The 17,910-nt window shown below is 35.5% G+C and overlaps 1 protein-coding gene and 1 non-coding gene across 3 annotated transcripts; one reads left to right on the top strand and one right to left on the bottom strand.

The window, feature by feature from the left end:
- Window positions 1-125: 125 nt before the first annotated feature.
- LOC149028500 (protein IQ-DOMAIN 19-like) lies at window positions 126-3,076 on the bottom strand. 2 transcript variants are annotated; one of them, XM_089137175.1, is made up of 4 exons: window positions 2,366-3,076; window positions 2,005-2,232; window positions 1,128-1,808; window positions 126-930 (listed from the first exon to the last, which is right to left on the bottom strand). In XM_089137175.1, the coding sequence occupies exons 1-4, from the start codon at window positions 2,819-2,821 to the stop codon at window positions 925-927; spliced, it is 1,371 nt and encodes a 456-aa protein (XP_088993301.1). In that variant the 5' UTR covers window positions 2,822-3,076; the 3' UTR covers window positions 126-924. The 2 variants fall into 2 exon arrangements, with proteins under 2 accessions (XP_088993301.1, XP_088993296.1); XM_089137170.1 differs by lacking the exon at window positions 126-930 and having other exon boundaries at window positions 937-1,808.
- Window positions 3,077-5,306: 2,230 nt separating this feature from the next.
- Window positions 5,307-5,391, top strand: TRNAM-CAU (transfer RNA methionine (anticodon CAU)). The gene is given in 2 exon segments: window positions 5,307-5,344; window positions 5,356-5,391. It is a non-coding gene; the product is annotated as a tRNA-Met (tRNA).
- Window positions 5,392-17,910: the final 12,519 nt, after the last annotated feature.

Below are 17,910 nucleotides of genomic sequence, written 5' to 3'. Positions count from 1 at the left end.
AAGGAGAAAAGATTAACTTAGCTTGAGGATAGTGAATGTATGATTCCATAGCTTGAAGATAGTGAATGTAAGATTCCGGATAGGAGTTTTAACGAGCATGGGTTATGCATGATGAAACTTGGGCACTGCTCAGAACAGTTATGTGACAAGAGCCCTCAGTGGTCAGCAACTACTAGAGCAAGAGAATACTGGACTCTGGCATCACGCAAAGGTGTCAATTCTGAACACTTTAGTCCCAAAAAAAAGTTAAGGATGGAGTAGAGGATGAGCGAAGCATCAGTCAAACTTAACTTTGGAGCAAGAACAGCAGATAACAAAAAGTGCAGAAGACCTGAGCTCCAAAGGACATGACACATACTAGAGAACCCTTTGGAATTTGTGGAAGACCTGAACTCAAGGGACATGACAGATACTACATAACCCTCTCGAGCTTTTGGCAGAACTGCCATAATGACTATGGTATTTCACTCTCTTGAAGCATCTCTGATGTTTCTCTACTAATGCCATCCATTAATCGACCTAGCAAAAGAATAATTTCATACTAATAATGAAAGTTTCATTATTCAGGTTGGTGAATCAGCTGATCCAACAAGTGAATTATTTAACCCTTCACTCTGTGTCAAGCCAATAAAACAAGGTAATTTATGGAAGAACTGTTTACTGTCACACCCAAAACACAACCAGGCTAAGTGTTCCTTGAATCAAGATCCCACTGTTGAGACAATTGAAACTCCGAATAGAACACAGTAGGTTATTTTGAGCTTCATCCACATCAAATGCTCTGTAATCTGAACAATCTCCGGTTGCAGCTTGCGTCATCCTTTGTTATGTCCACACTGTTATTCTACTTTGAAGAGTCTAGTTCTGATCGTAGTGGTGGTGAGTGGTGAGAGCTAAGACGCCAGTATAGCATAGAAAAAACTATCATATCTGGAGGGGAAGAGAACATTTTTCAGAACATGTTCTCTTTCTAACAGGAAATTCGACTTAAAAAAACCAACCATTAACTGAAACCCAATAGGGCAGCTAACTACAACCCATGTCTGACTCTTGAAATTACTTTACAGGAAACATGTAAGAAATCCACAAACAGTGCTAGTTGTTTATACTTTGGGTCATAAACAAACCTCATATGGAACAAGAGATCTGCAGTAATTGGTACTTGTCATCACTGTACTGGTTGAACCACACTCACTATCCTTGAGTGACACAGTAGATCTATCAAGCTTGATTGACCATGGGTATTGGAAACTAGGAGCACCAGATCCAACATGTGAAGATGAACGCTGCATCCGAACACCCCGAGGAATGTTACGTCCTTCCATTGATGATCTTCTTCTGCTAGGTTGTCTCTCATATGATTCAGGTCTTTGCTTTGGTGCACTGTGTGATCGCAATTTAGCCCTGGAAGATTGTGTGTTGGCCATGTAATGTGGATGGAATGGGTAATCAGAGGATGCAGAGTCTGCATATTCACGATGGGGGGAAGCAAAAGCTCTTGTTTGGTCCATTTTGGATACGGCAGAGTAGTATTGAGGACTGCTTTGTGCTGTAGCAAAGGAGTACTCCTCAAAATGACCACTGCAAGCTCTTGGGCTCATCTCAATCAATGCTGATGGAGCAGGTGAGTTTTGAATTTCATCCTGCTTCATGTTCGCACCATTACTTGGGTAATACGCAGAGAATCTTGGATCTACTCGTTCTTGTGAGTGGTTTGAGTAGCTATTCCTGCTCTTTGAGCTTCCCCTTTGTTGGCCAATATCCATCTCTACGATCTTTATATTCTCCTCCAGGCCTCTATCCATCTCCTACACAGAGAAATGCCCAGATTTTAGCCAGTGAATAAGCTTTCTTTCTTAGTTCAGATGGAAAACAGAGTCAACGGACCAGAGAAGGAAAGGAAACAAAAGATTTCAATCCAACAGTAAAGAAATCAGATAATTCCTCATTTTTAAGATCTCAAGGATGCAGGAATTGTTAGATTTGCTAGCAGAGGAAGCTTACGCCGTATGCTTGTCTCGTCTGTGGGGATTTTCTTTGAATTGATTGGCGCTGTGTGATGGGCTGTGGTTCCTCGGCCATCCGGAGCCGCTGAGCTCGAGCTCTTGCCTGAACTATAATCAATGCCTGCATGCACCGGAGGGTAGCAGTGGCTTGTTTCCTCACTAGGTGGCCTCTCACAAGTGCCTGCAGCTTCACTAATCCTCTCAACGCATGTAATGCCCTCTTTGCCTGTCAATAACACTAAAAACTGGTCAATTTTTGGTCTCATCTGCAACCTCCCCAGATATCCCTCTTCTACCACAAAATTTGGTTCTTGCAATGATAAAATGATTTGAAAGGTTGAGAATTGGTGAATCCATACCAGGTAAGAACGGAAGGCAGATTGAATCCTGATGGCGGCAGCTTCTTCAACTGCAGTTGTTCTAGCAGGGGCAAGAGGAGCACTGGTAAGGCGGATAACAGCAGCGGCAGCGTGTGCTGCCGCAACAGCTGCGTCGGCAGCTGCAGCCGTAGCAGCAGCAACAACCATGGCATGCTTCTTCTGGTCATTCTCAGCATCTACCAGTGCGTCGGTTGGTGCAGTGTTGGAAACAACCGTGTCTGGGGAATTCAAATCCTTGGTAGCCATAGCCGAGGCAGAAGATCTCCTGAAACTCCATCTTCTTTTCTCCTTGGGAGTAGAACATGGAGTTGAAATGGGTGTGGTGGGATTATCAGTTGCAATGGAAGTGGGCTGACTGCTGTAGTTACGGTTCTTCTCCTTGTCTTTCTTCCCACCATATAAGATACTTCTGATCCATTTGCTAGTCTTCCCCATCTCTGCCAAGCTCCAAGCCAACTAAGAAACCATAACAGAGAAGAGAGAGCTCATAATTCTCTCCTCTTTACTCCTCATCTATTAAGCTTGTGTTACAGGTTTAGCATGCTTATGCGTGATGACCCAGCAGGAATGGGAAGGGAAGGGAAGCTATGAGGAAAATTCTAGCTCTAAGGTTCAAGAAAACGGATACCCATTAAATAAGATAACCAATTTTTGGGACAGCAAGAGAGATGAATTGGAGAATAAGGCTGCTGGCTAGCTTAGCGTGGTATGTTATATAAAATGCTGTTGCGTCGTTTAGTGGGGGTGGAAGGGGTCGGTGAGAGAGCTCAGTGACCATGTGAGAGAGAGGGCCATGCTGTATTCATCAAAGACTGCGTGTAAGATACTCTCTGCCTCTCCCTGCCTGGTGGTTGTACTTTGCAAAGACTACCACAATGTAGGTGTCGGTTTCTTAACCCATCCGGTCTGACCAATTGAAATTGAATCAAACTTCTATTGGTCTGGTTTCATGAACCGGTAGAAATCGAAATTAAAATATGAAACAGGTTTAATCTGTGAATTGATGGTGGGAAATTTCATCAAAGAAAGAAAAAAAAGAAGGAAAAATTGATGGTGAGACAGTTTGAAACTGAAGAGTGGTTTAATGGTTTGGTTTCAATTCTACCCAGTACAGAACTTAAACCATCAGCTCTAATGGGTCTGAGTTAAGTTGGAGCCAGCTTGAAGTGGTCCAAGTTAGAAAACAAAAATAAACCCTAAAATTCACTTTCCTAGACATACATACTAGATTTTAATAGCAATTCCATCTACATGGTTCTTAGAGGGGAGGGGTGGGGAGGGGAGTAGGGGACCACACAGTTATAACGTGGTGACTGGTAAACCCATGTGGGTAGGGTTAAGCTATTCTTCACTGCGATCCCAAGGCAAAGGAAGCTAGTCTTATAGCAGCAGAAAGCTTCCATGAGGTAGAATTTCTTTTATGCATTCTTTTTAACTTATAAACCTTTCTGTCATATTCCTGGGTATCCCTATCCATTTAATGAAAGCTTGGAAGGAAGGGATCAGTGGGTACACTTTGTTTTATTCCTCTTGATGGTGACATTGGCTTTTGATGAGACTTTTAAATCCTTAATTAACTAACTGTAGGTTTGTTGGTTCATTAAGGCTAATAATGCAGAGGAAGGCTTGCCTGTTAAGCTAAATTCAATGTGTATTGTCTAATTATAGGGGGTCTACAATGTAAGGTCCAATCAAAACCAACTTGGGCATGAAACCCTTATCAATTCTGATAGATTTGAGACTTGAAACCGAGCCATGTCTAATCACTGCCGACACCACATTTGGCTTAATTAAGTGTTTAATTGTGGGAGAATCATGGAGGTTGGGAAGTAGCAAGAGATTGAACCCACCACAATTAACACTAATAGCCGAATAAGCAAAATTAGGGTCAATATCCCCCATGCCATTACCTAAGTTTTGAGGAAATGGATGAGTTGAAATCCTTGATAACACTTTCATTTTGTAAAATGTCCCTGAAAACATTATGTTGAGACCTATTTTAGCATATATTTAAGAAGGGAATTATCTCTAAACTAGAGGCAAAGTCAGGATTTAATATTTTTTTTGGAGGGGGGGGGGAGGTTGATAATGAGAGTCTGAATCACCTCTCCATTGGAAGAACGCTGATGTTTTTCACTACACATTGTATGGGTTCATGCGAGACTTACTAAGGATCACACTTCTAAATTATATTGTAATGTTTAGACATAGACCATTCATATTTAAAATAAAGGTAATCATTAATAATGATATTTTTACCCTTAGCAAAAATATAATTAAATTATTTACCAAAAAAAAAGGTAAATTAAATCATTAGGATAGATAACAAATAAATATCTTATAAAATACTTTTAGTTTTAATTTTTTTTCATAAAATAAAAAACTTACAAAATCTACATTAAGGGAAAAAAGAAGAAGATTTCAACAATAGAAAACTAGATGCAAACCAAATGAATCATGGTAATTGGTTACTTTGTAGATTCTAAATATCAATTCACAATTTAAAAATAAAATAAAAAGAAGGGCAAAAAAAATAATGGAGAAAGAGAGACCATATAAATTCAAATAAAAAAAATCAAGAAAGAGAGATAATAAAAATAGAGAAAGAGTAAGAGAATACATGATTGTGAATAAGATTTAGGAATAAAACTATTATCTTTAGTTTTTTCAAGTTTTTTTTTCTTTTTCTAAACGAGATGTGAAGAAAGAAGAGAGATGAAAAAATAATGGAGAAAGAGAGACCATATAAATTCAAATAAAAAAAATCAAGAAAGAGAGATAATAAAAATAGAGAAAGAGTAAGAGAATACATGATTGTGAATAAGATTTAGGAATAAAACTATTATCTTTAGTTTTTTCAAGTTTTTTTTTCTTTTTCTAAACGAGATGTGAAGAGAGAAGAGAGATGAAAAAACAAGATGGGGTGGTGGCGCAGTTGGCTAGCGCGTAGGTCTCATAGCTAAAGAGTGATCCTGAGGTCGAGAGTTCGAGCCTCTCTCACCCCATGTTTTTCGCTTAATATACTGATCCTTTTAGTGAAAAAAAAGATGAAAAAATAAATAGTAATGAAAAGTGAGAATAAATAAAGAGAGATTTTAGGAATTATGAACTTTTTTTTCTCAAAAATTGGGGTTCAATGATAATCATTGGATAAATTTTTTTTTTTCGGCACTGGTGTTTTTTTTAATGCTGGAAACGAAATGCTGCGAGATGGGTGCAAACCCATGACCTCCCCATGGTAGTTTGAACTTTTAACCGCTCAACTACCCCACCATTGGCAACCATTGGATAATTATTGAGGAAGACATTTATATCTATCATTTTTACCATTAAATTTTTTTCCAATATTTGGAGGGCCGAAAAGTGTTATTTCACATGTAAAAAGCAAAAAATAAGAAAAAATAGTCAATGCAGGGTTGATAGAGTGGTAAAATCTATACTTCTCAGTGGAGTGATTGAGTTCGATTCTTACAGATGATAAAGTTCCCTCTGACGATGTAATCGAGGTGCACACAAACTGGCCCGGATGAACCTCAAAAACCCATGAGAGCCACTGCTTTAAACACTTGACAATCTACAAAGTAGACCCCCCATAAATATATGTTGATGAAATATCAAAATAATTTATTGAAGGCAAAAAAAAAACCAAAATCTTATCTTCCCATTATCATAACGTGGAGTTTAAGGAACCAAATAAATGAATGAACTGACGACCTTTAACCCACAATCTATACTCGATGGATAATGGCAATTGGAGAAGAACATTCTCGACCCTAAAAGCCCAAAAGAATTTAATCGTAGTAGGATCACTATCACTATAGGGAATTTTAGCTAAAACGAAAAAACAAAAAAAAATCACTATCGCGAACGTCTAAGAAAAAACCAAAAAAATTAATATTAATGGAATGTCTACGAAAAATCCAAAAACAAAAATAGCTGTTGGAATTATTCTCTATTTCATACAATTGTCTTTAAAGGGAATTGTTCCATTCTTGTTGGTGGGGTGTAACTTTCTTGGTGTCGTGCATGGGTTGGGGACATGAGATGCTAGGGAGTTGAGGTTAGGAATTTTGAGTAAAATTTATTCTTCTAGGTAAAATTATTATTATTATTATTATTATTATTATTTTTTGTAATCCGTAGATAAAATTATTTGGGTGTTTGGTTTTTAGGGTATTTTTTTTTTAAGTAGAATCATTTTTCTATTTGAAATAAAAATGTAATTTTAACTTATTAAAAATACAAGTAAATTAAAAGTCCAAAGAATCTGTTTGTACAAAGAAAAAAAAAAGTCCACAAAGAATTTTGACTCTTTGGTAGTCTATAGCAAATCTATAGACAACTCCATCTTATATTTTTTAAGAAATAATAAATGTCAAAGGACGAGATTATCAATGCATTCATGCGGATGAGTAGATGAACAAGAACGTGCATGTCTGCAATGCAGTTTTTAGTATGTATTTACAAGAAATGGGTTGTTTTAATGCAGTATGCGTGTTTATAAATTTAAAAGAATTTTACATCAGTTTTGCTACTAGGCCAACAATTTGGTCAAATTAATTTCACTTTACTCCATTTGCATCTAAACAACAGAAAAGAGAACAAGTGTTCCTTTCACTTTGCTTTCATTTTCTATTTCTCTTGTAATTAAACATACTCAACCTAAATAGGATTAATAGAATATGAGGGTATTTCATGTCATTTCACATAGACATCATTTATTAAATAAACATAAAGAAAAGCCAAAATCTAAAATTCTTTTAAAGAATTCACAATCACTCTGAAAAATTTCATGACCAAAATATCTTCCACCTCACAAATTATATATGGGAGAAACATGACACAGGTTTTGGATCCACATGATTCCAACAGGTAAGACAGCAAAGCGATACGATTTTGATATCTCTCTTCTTTTGTTTTATCTATTTATTTATCATTTGGGCAAAGATATATAATAATTTCTGAACTTTAAAAAAAAAAAATGAAGAGATATAGAATCTTGATTTGGTGAAGAGATATAGAATCTTGATTTGGTGGTGGTTAGGAGATGAACGTAGGGGTTACGCAACCCATTAGGGCAATGTTTGGTAATGGGCCAATGAACAGTTTTTGGCATTCTTCGGTTTTCCTGAAGAACGCTGAAGAACGCCAAAAAGTGTTCAGTAAAATGGGTTGTTCTTTTGCTTTCAGGAAACGAACTAGTTCAATTATTTTGTCTGAGAAAATTTTTCACAAAACAAATTTTAACTTGTTTTGATGTTCTCAAAAACAACAAACTTCATTCACATATAACTTCAAACCCTTTACTGACTTCATAAGAATTTCGTGTTTTTTTTGGAGAAAAAAAAAACTCCATTGCCTCAAGTATAGATGCTTAAACCACCATTAAAATGTTTAAGCATAGATGCTTAAACCACCATTAAAATGATAAAAATACTCAAAAATGGTTCTTGCAAAGAATATCGTTATCAAAAAATGTGCATCAAACGCAAACTATATGCCCAGCCATTCAATTTTAATAATAATAGTTTATTAACATGTTTAAACCTTATCGTTGGCAATGACGTGGTTTGTTTATATCCATATATACTCTCCTCATTTGACTCCATTGTTGGAATTGGGGAAACATCTTATCCCATCTGTTCTTGTAAGTTGGTCTATGCATGTTTAGGGAAGTCCAATGCATTTCCAAGGTTCTTGAGATTTCAGTGGAACATAAGTGGAGTAAATAATCTCCTTCTTGATTCACGTCTATCTAAAAGTTTCATGAATTCGAGACTTCTACCTTTCGAAACTAGAGGATAATTCTATCTTGATGTTCTTTCCATCACATATTCAAGAAGGAAGAATTTATCTGTGATGTTGAACAACTAAACCCTATTTTTATGTTCTCATAGAAATTTGAAAAAGAGAGCAAATGATTCAACAGTTTACTGTTAAATGAATCATTTAGTTGAAAACAGGTTTACTGTTGACAGTTGATGTGTTGTGACCAAGATTAAGAAACATTAATTTTAACTTAATCATGCATCCATGAAGTTTTGAAGTCAGCTTCAAGAGTGCATTAATTTTCTTGAAGATTTCTCCAAATTAGAATCCATTTCTTTAATATTTACTTAATATTAAATTTAAGACAATTGACACAACGTGATTGCTTTTCCAGCCATGTTCCTATTCACTCATGTGAGAGTGAGGAATCCAAAAACTCATTACAGGTGGAGCTAGAGAAAAGCCATTGGATCTATAGAAACTTGCAGCTTAATTATTAAGTATTGGAGATGATGATGAAACAGTAATGGAATACTGAGAAACAAAAGGGGATATTAAGTAAGGGCAAGTGGGTTTTGCTTAGTTGGGAAATGAGAATAAGTCTCTGGGCTCTTTATCTTGTCAGCTTTTGTTGAATTACTTGCAGTTTGTGTACTTCATTGATTTTATTCGAGTAAGCACATGCACAGATGCCCTGGTTATAACTTTTGGATGAAGGGCTAATTCATTTTTGTGCTCTTAATTATTGAAACAAACAAGTCAGATGTCTTACGAAGATACCTGTTTTGTCTTTCTTTTGAAAGGAGCATCTAAACCCATCTGGGTGAATCAGTTTGGCAGCTCAGAAAGGGTTATAAAAATATCCAATTTGACTCAATAATTGATGATGGTTTGGTATGCCCAGTCCAGTCCGTCCCTTATTATTTGTTACATAGATTTTTCCAGCTAATCCTTTGTCATGAGATCTGCTGGAGAGTTCAGAGATCACAAGAGAGAAAGAGAGAAAGAGATTTTTTTTTCAGGATCTCTCCTGTTTTCACTGTTTTACTGAAAGTTCAAACTTTTGGGATTTACAATAATTGAACTTATGAACAACTCCTACAAATTTGCACTCCACAAAGGAAGCAACAACCAGTTTTGTAATTTATTTGAAGGTTCTGTAATTAGGGAAGCAGATTTGTGAGTTCCTAAAAGAAGCCTAGTGCATTCCCTTGTTCTTTTTCTTTTTAAACTTTTTTTTTTTCTGGGAAAAGCCGATTTTTACAGAAGGTTGATTCCTAAGAGGTTACTTGGTTGCATTTCCTGCTTGCACACCTATCCCATATGCTCACATCTTCTTGTGGCATGGGGTCTAACCCGACCCTTCATTCGGGCAATTGCAGCGTGTTCTTAACCACTGAGATTAATTGGCCTAGTCACTGTGGTCAGTTTGCCCTGGCTTTTTTCCAGGTGATCCCCGTTGGATCTGGTTGGCCATTCTTGGTAATAACAGTGAGAAAGGGAAGAAAGTACCACTATTGGATTTATGCTCAAGAATTCTTGATGAGCATGGATTTTAGGAGAGCATGGTAGCTTACAATTGCTTGTGTAGTTGGTTACCCTTAAAAAAAAAATCAAGTCCCTTCTCCAGCAAGTGTGTTTTCTTTTAGTTACATGATCCTTTGGTGCTAAAGACTTCAACAAAAGCAGTCTAAGAGAAAAAGAGGGGGATGGGGAAATTTTTCTATGCAACTTTATCCAGTAATTTTTTTTTGAGAGATTGTTTTGATTGTTATATAATCCATGATTTTATTAGTATTATTATTTTAAATGAGTTTCTTCTTGAGTTTTACATTTCATAAGGGGATTAAATCATTTTCGATCAACATTTAGGTCTAAATAACGAACCTAAGAAAAGGAAATGAGACGATCAGATGTAGGAGATATATGGAGATAAAGGAGATGAATGACAGAATTGAGGAGAACATGAAAGAGAAATGATAATTCACTTTAAAAACTGAGTTTTGCAGGTTTTTGTGGCTTAGTCAGGGTAAGATCACCGGGTTGAGATGGGACTAGATTTTGATGACCTAGAACAAGTTCGAGGTTTCCAGGGCTCACTCCTAGGCCTAACCTAGCCCAACGGTCGGATGGAATCCCTCAGCCCAAGCTTTACCTTAGCCTGCGTTTGGTTCCACAATTCTCTAGAATCGGATTCCAAGGAATCATGATTCCAAGAAAAGAAAAAAAACCGTTTGGTTCTATATTGACTTGGAATCCACGTGATTCCACAACCTAGTGTAAAAACATGATTCCATGGAAGAGGTGCATGGTTTCCAAATAGAGTCATGAAAATCATAGAATCACCCATTATCGTGAAAAAGAGGAACTCTTGAACCCTAGCTTGTCTTGCGAAGTCCATCATTGAGCTAGTTGAGCTGCAATTTGGCTTCACACTGTCTGATCTTCTTCCCATTTATGCAAAATGAAGTTGAATCAAGATTTTCCTTTGTCTCGCAAATCTTGTCTTTGAGCTCCACCGTTGAGCTGTATCTCAAGTTCACGCTATCTGATCTTCTTCTTTTGCAAAATCCAGGTGAATCAAGAGTTGCCTCTGTCTCGGAACTCCATCATTGAGCTCCATCGTTGAGCTATATCGCTGCGAGTTTGTCATCGTCTTCTTCTTTTGCAAAATCAAACTAACTCAAGCGGCCAATCTCTACAACTCACATCCATCTTCTTCTCCGTTGGCTTCTACAAAATCAAACTAGTCCTACATCTTCTTCTTATTTGGCTTCTACCAAATCAAAGGCACATCAAACATTCTTTTCTTGAAATTTTCTCTGTTTCGTGGTTTTATTTGGAGTTGCTTCTGTTTCATGGTTTTATTTGGAGTTACTTTTGTTATTCTTTGTTTTGTGGTGTTATTTGGAGTTGTAGATACCTGTTTAATGTATATTTAATTTTGTGTTAGAAAGTGGTGGAACTTGAACCTATATTTCATTTATGTTTGTCCTCTATTTTGTGAAGTTTTGGTTTGACAATGAATGTCTAATACTAATATATATTGAATGTTCATGTATATTTAATCTTGTGTTAAAAAGTGGTGGAACTTGAACCTATATTTCATCTATGTTTGCCCTCTGTTTTGTGAAGTTTTTTGTTTGATAATGAATGTCTAATACTAGTATATATTGAATGTTCATATATATTTTATCTTGTGTTAGAACTTAGAAAGTGGTGGAACCTGAACCTATATTTCATCTATGTTTGTCATCTGTTTTGTAAAGTTCTGGTTTGATAATGAATGTCTAATACTAGAATATATTGAAATGTTCATGTATTGACTTCATATCTAAATCTATTTGTCACTAGAATTTTGTCTCTCTTAAAAAAAAACCCTTTTCATGTTATGTGGTATGTTTTGAGTTGCAAATTGTGAATCTGTTTAAAGAATTTGTGCAAAAGGAAAATTTCACAAATTGATCATAAGTCTCCTACTAAAATGTCAAAGGTTTTGTTACAATGTATATCAAGTTGACTGATCTATACTTAGAGAAATGAATTGGAAAATACTATTCTGGGTTTCATGTGAAGAGATAGTAAGCTAGCCACTATATGGCAGTATTTAGTGGGATTGTAATTAAGTAAGTTCTATTGATTTATAAACACAGATTTTAATGCCAAGAATGACTAAACTATACAATATGGTGTAACAAAATAATTGTGCCAATCCTAATCCCTTGGAAGTTTAGTAGCCCTTCCTTTTGGGGCTTATTATAAGCTGACAAATGTATGCAACATTCACTTTGTTGCACCCTAATGTCTAACTCTATATTTTAATAACAATTAGCTGCTATCAATTGCCTCACTAAAATACATATTATTGTCTATCAAGTTACTGACACTAAAGCTTGTGCTCAAGCAAAATTTGAAGCTTAGGTTGGAAAATAGATTCTAGATTCTTAAATTCTGCATTTGTTAAGAGAAGTGGCTTAGGTAAAGGAATCAACTGAGATAATCCAATCCGGAAACCAAATTCTTTTATTGATATTTAATTTACTGAAAAATTAGAGAACAAGGGACAACGTTCCTGCATTGTATTGGACATTACAAAATTCAACTTTGAAGCATACTTTTGAGCATTCTGGTGAGACAATTAGTTGATACTTTAATAAAGTGTTAGATGCAATGATGAAACTGTACCCATTGCTTCTAAACACCCCTAGTCTCACCTCGCATCCAAAGATAATAGAGAACCGTAAAAGCTTCTACCCATTCTTCAAATATTGTATTGGAGCCGTTGATGGATTTCATATACCAACATGGGTCTTCGTTAAACAACATAAGAAGTTTTCTGATAGAAAGGATCATATTACACAAAACATTTTAACTGCATGCGACCATGATAAAAAAAAATTACATATATACTTGCTGCATTAATTTTAATGTATGTCTTTGAGTTTGAATTGTACTTTGTCTTTGGGATAATTATTGTTGACCTGTTGTACTCTGATTTTATTACTACTTTATCCCCTGTGCTTTTTAAAATTGTTAATCCAACCTTTAATTTTGTCTACAAGTACTAGTGCCCCCTTACCGTTAAGCTCCGTTAGTTTACTGATGATGTGGCATTTATATATTTTTCAAAATCCCAAAAATAACTTTGCAGCTATCTCTTTAGTTATTTACTATCTTATCAAGTTATAATACTACCATTAATTAACTATGGGAAACAATCAGCTTTAAATTAACTTTTCTTTTCTAAAAACAAACCTCCAAATAAAGGAAATATTTGGCTTTACTTCTCTAAAAAGAAATCACCGAATAAAGAAAATATGTTATTGAATAAAACCTAAAATAGAAACTAAAATATTAGGAAATATCAAATGTAAATCACAGTTGGAAATTGATCAAAATCACCTAATATATGTTGACCATTATGCATGTCACCAAATTTCCTATCAATTAGCATTTTATATACTAATTTGTTTGTAAAACTTCCATCATTGTAATTGTGAAAATTTTAAGTGGAACATGAGAGTTTCAACAACCATAAGTGTGTGGTCCCACCAAATCCACAATTGATTCTTAAATATAATATTTTAAGGATATAATTGACATTCAATATAATTTCTATAAATGAGGGTAATATTATATTTTTGACTTCTTAATTTTAATGAAGGGCAAAATAGACATTACATATTTAATGTTAACAACCACTTAACACCATTAAAAATGAGGGGGGCAATAGTAATCTCATAAAGAAAGAGGTTCCATTAGTAATAAAACCAAAGTACAAGGAGGCAATAGTAATTATCCTTTTTTTTTCTTTCATTTTATCTAAAATTTTATAGAATTATTTCAAATTTGTCACAATATAATTACTTCAAATGTTAGAATTGCATCACTATTTAGAATGTGTGGATTTACTATCAACAACATACATTTTTTATTCATAGAAACTCTACTATATACGACCATCTTTGTAGTATTATGTACATCATATATTGTTTTTCACCACCATTTCTTTCAAGATGTTAACGTCTAATGTAAATGATGTGAGAACTTCTTACTTGAAGTATGAGATGCAGTTGTAGGAAAGTGGGCAGCAGTCAGAATTTATGTGTCATCCAAGTATCTTGATAGGTTGTACCAAGGGTGTGAAGACTTTTCTAATGGATGCTCTTTTTCTTGTTGGTGTGAGCCAACTGGAGAACATACCCCCACCCTTAGAGACTTCAATGATATGCAGATATGGCAACAAAAAATGGATGTGAAAGATGTGTTGAAATCTCAAAAGAAGGGAGTGCAACAGTTGGAAATTTTAGTTCAAGATATAGACATAGTTAAACTATTACAAATAGGACAATTTATTGCGTGTTGTGTAATCCTATTTATAGTTGCTAGGCTTGGTTAAGGATTTGTGCTCTAAAAATGGATGTATTTTGTTACTTTAAGAACTGTTTTTTTTTTGTCATATATACTTCACCGTTTAGTTGTTTCTTAATTATGTGGTTTTTTTTTTTTTCACATAAATAAACAAATAAATTTATTTTTTTACCCCCACCCTCCCCCCACAACACACACACACACACACACACACACACACACACACATATTTACTTTGTTACTCAATTATATTTGTCCTAGATGGACCCTGGAAATACATCACAGTTGCGAGAGAAGGAAATTGCCTCATGGCCAATAGAAATCTCTCTCTCTCTCTCTCTCTCTCTCTCTCTCTCTCTCTCTCTCTCTCTCTCTCTCCTCTCTCTCTCTCTCTCTCTCTCTCTCTCTCTCGCTCTCGCTCTCGCTCTTGGAGTTTTTCTTAGAAATCCATAACAATGGTAGAGGTGGAGACAACTGTTTGAAGAAAGAACATTGGGTGGAGATTAGTAAAAGGATACATGAAATGTATGGCAAACATTATGATTGGGAACAGTGCCGCAATCATTTTCATATCTGAAAAACTAGGCTCCGTGCACTTTGTGACTTGTAAAACCAAAGTGGACTAGGATGGAATGCAAGTGAAATGAGATTCGATGTTGGTCCTCACTTTTGGAGTGAAGTCAAGGTAACATTATATATTCACAAACCATCATTTGTCAGTTCACAATACTTTATGGTAGCTTCTAAGTTGTAATTTTAAATTTTAAATTTAAAATTGTAGAAAAAAGAGCAGAATATTGGAAGTAGCATTTGGTGTGTCGCATTCACCTAGACATTGTTGTAGCACTAGGCAACGAGATTGCAACTGGTCATGAGGCTGCAACTGCTCTAGATTTTATGAATGACTCATCATTCAGTGTGCTTGAAGAATGAGTACAACACCCCATTGGATCGGATTGGATTGAAAATTTGGGTTTTGACCTTGATACCAATGCAACTAACATGTCATGTAGCCAAACTACATAAGAGGAAGGTACTAGTCGATCTCGAGGTAAACCACAGGATGATGATGGATTTGGACAGCCTAAGAAGAAGAAGAAATGAGTTGAACAAGTTGTGAGTCCGTTGAAGGAGATCTCTGTTGCTTTGAGAGACTTGGTCAAGCATGCAGGAAAGGATAAAGAAGAACTTATTTGTGAGACAATTAATGCAGTAACAGAGCTTGACTTGGAGACCCACCTGCTTGCAAAAACAGCCAGCTAGAAAATGTACTACTAACTGAGAAAGAGGAGGATAGGGCAATTGTTATCAATTTTTACTTACATAGATATGCTTGAAGAGGATAAGATATGTGTTTACTGTCTTTGATGCATTTGTCATTACAATCACTTGAAATATGTGTTATTTGTAATATTTTCTTGAATTTCGGTATCCTCTTTAAAGGTGGAAGTGGTGAATAGAAAACTAACAAGTGTTGGTCATGAAGCTTCAATTGGACATTTGGTTGTGTGTGAAGCAGCTTTTCACATGTCACAAACACTTAGGGATCTCAATGCTGGCAAAGAAAGAGGATGATGCAGCTCATATTATTAAGTTTTTCTTGATAATATGCTACTTGAGTACTTTGGACAATTTACACTGGTTTTCTTTATGAACAAGTAGTATTTAGATTTGGTGATATGAGAATCTGGAGCAATTGGTATTTAGATTTCATAGTTTGTTTGAACTTCGATTATGTAAATTCCTTGAGGCATGAATGGAGTTTTAAGAGTTGTATAGCTCTACTTAGTCATGTACAAACAGAAACCTGAATTCATTGATGGTGCTTTAGGTATGCACTCCTAGCTTTAGATATGTAGATTGATATGCTCACTTGATTGGCTTTAGGTATGTATTTGTAGATTTATAAATGGTAGGACCTCTCACTCTTTCATTGGCATTTCTCTTTCTCCCCTTCCCCTTCATTTCTTGTTCTAGCAACTCTTCTGGAGACCTAGGTGAAAATGGTTTTCATGTCCATTGTCTTTGTAAAGGATGACTTTTCCTTGCTACATTTTTCTTGAAAATGAAAACTCAAATGAAGTGACATCTCTTTCTTCTTCCAAGGTGGTGTCATTGGTCTTGTCTCAGTAAATCTATCACAGAACCAGAGTACTTCAGGAGCTATGGTTGAACAGGTGATTTATCTATTAATAGATCTTTAACTCTAGGTTTCCAACTGTTAAATGTGAGAGTTGGGTTGGTTAGGAACCACGATTATTTTGGATCAATTTTATTCGACACTTTGAGTTTTTTGTGGTTACGCTTGTATACATTGTATGCAGGTTACTACAGATCATTTTCTAGTCCTAACTCTTCCTTTTCTAAAGTGTGTAATGACTTGAAAGGTAAAGAGATCTTAAAGGTGGCCATTAAAATTATAGCACCCATTGAACTCATAGACTTTCCTACAATTAAATCTCTATGTTTGAAAGTTACAAAGACATAAGATCACTTGTCACTTGCAGAATTATATCTGTACCAAAAGGGCTTGACTAGTAGTTCCAAGTGAGGCCTACATTGTTACAATAAGCTATAAGTGCAGTCTGAAAGCTCTTAAGATTGTAATTGATAAAATCTGATATGCTTGTGTGTTTGCCTTCATCACTATTGGGCGGCCATTGATCATCTATAAGACAAGATTGATGGGATGGATCAAGTTCTGGTTGATGCCATGGTTAGGTTATCATTTTTGGGTACTACTTCTTGACCTCTTCAATATCAGGATTCTTCAAATGGTTTTAATTTTTTTCAATATTTAAGTAAACCATCTGATGAAAGGAGTATACCACCCAAGATACTGTTATTTGTAGTATTATAGTGATGTCAATTTACTTCTTTATTTGTAGATGAGTACCCACAAAGGTCATCATACAGCTCCACATACCTCGAATCTCCAGAAGAGGGAATGCTGCCAATCCTAGCTAACAGGATTGAAAACTACCCTCGTGGAGTAAATGTGAAATTACTCCTGGCAACTATTCTTATTATCTATTTATTTCACTGGATTTTGAATAGAAGTGAGAATTCAATGTAGTAATCAAGACAAACAAACTGATGGTGGGAGGGAGTTCCATTAGAGTACAGATTAGAGGAGATCAAGCATCTGATGCACATTAATGGTGGTTGAAATAGCTTCTATGTTGATGAAAACAAGACAAAAGCAAGGAGAGCCAGCATGTATTACTATTAAAAGTTGAAATTGACACTAATTGTAATGTAAAATCAGGAAGAGAAAAAATGATATGGATTGAATTCAAATTGGCAAGTGGGAACTGGAGATATCCTTCAATTATTGTAACAGCTTCTATGTTGAATGCATTACCATTCAATTCAAGAAGCATGCTTCTCCTTTATTTTCCATAATATCTTCTTTTGTATTTAATCTCTCTCTATGAAGTTGGCCATAGAGTTGAACCATTCAGGCAATGCATGTGTCTCCAACCAACGGCCAGAATGGACAAATTAGTTCCTTACAGTGGCTCCATAGCAATTAAGAGACCCTCTAATTCCAAACTTAGAACACATCTTTAATTGTATACGCATATTCCGAAGTCACAGTTCATCATTTTTCCTATTAATTTATATCTATAACCAGTTATTATTAGACCAAAAACACAAAGCCCTTGCAACTGCTCTTCTTTACCTCACCCCAAACAAAATAAATTAAAATAAAAAAATGAAGAGATAATACAACCTCACTTGAGTTAAACATTACAAATTGTTCAAGTGTTTGATAATTTAACTTGGACTTTGATCTCATCACAAACTGGATAGTTGACAATCCCTAAAAACACATGGTTCTTCAAATTTGAAAGAACAATTTTGGACTTAGTGGAATTTCT

This window comes from Hakea prostrata, chromosome 1 (assembly GCF_041222555.1).
Source record: "Hakea prostrata isolate BN-2017 chromosome 1, UWA_Hpros_2, whole genome shotgun sequence".
Classification (NCBI taxonomy): domain Eukaryota; kingdom Viridiplantae; phylum Streptophyta; class Magnoliopsida; order Proteales; family Proteaceae; genus Hakea; species Hakea prostrata.
This window is presented reverse-complemented; position numbering and strand designations above follow the sequence as displayed.

Excerpts from the sequence above, each read along its gene's own strand:
- LOC149028500 (XM_089137170.1), bottom strand. The coding sequence starts at position 2,821 with ATGGGGAAGACTAGCAAATGGATCAGAAGTATCTTATATGGTGGGAAG. Across the intron at positions 2,233-2,365 it reads CTGCCTTCCGTTCTTACCTG|GCAAAGAGGGCATTACATGC; the intron begins GTATGGATTCAC and ends TGTTATTGACAG. Across the intron at positions 1,809-2,004 it reads AGACGAGACAAGCATACGGC|GAGATGGATAGAGGCCTGGA; the intron begins GTAAGCTTCCTC and ends TTCTCTGTGTAG.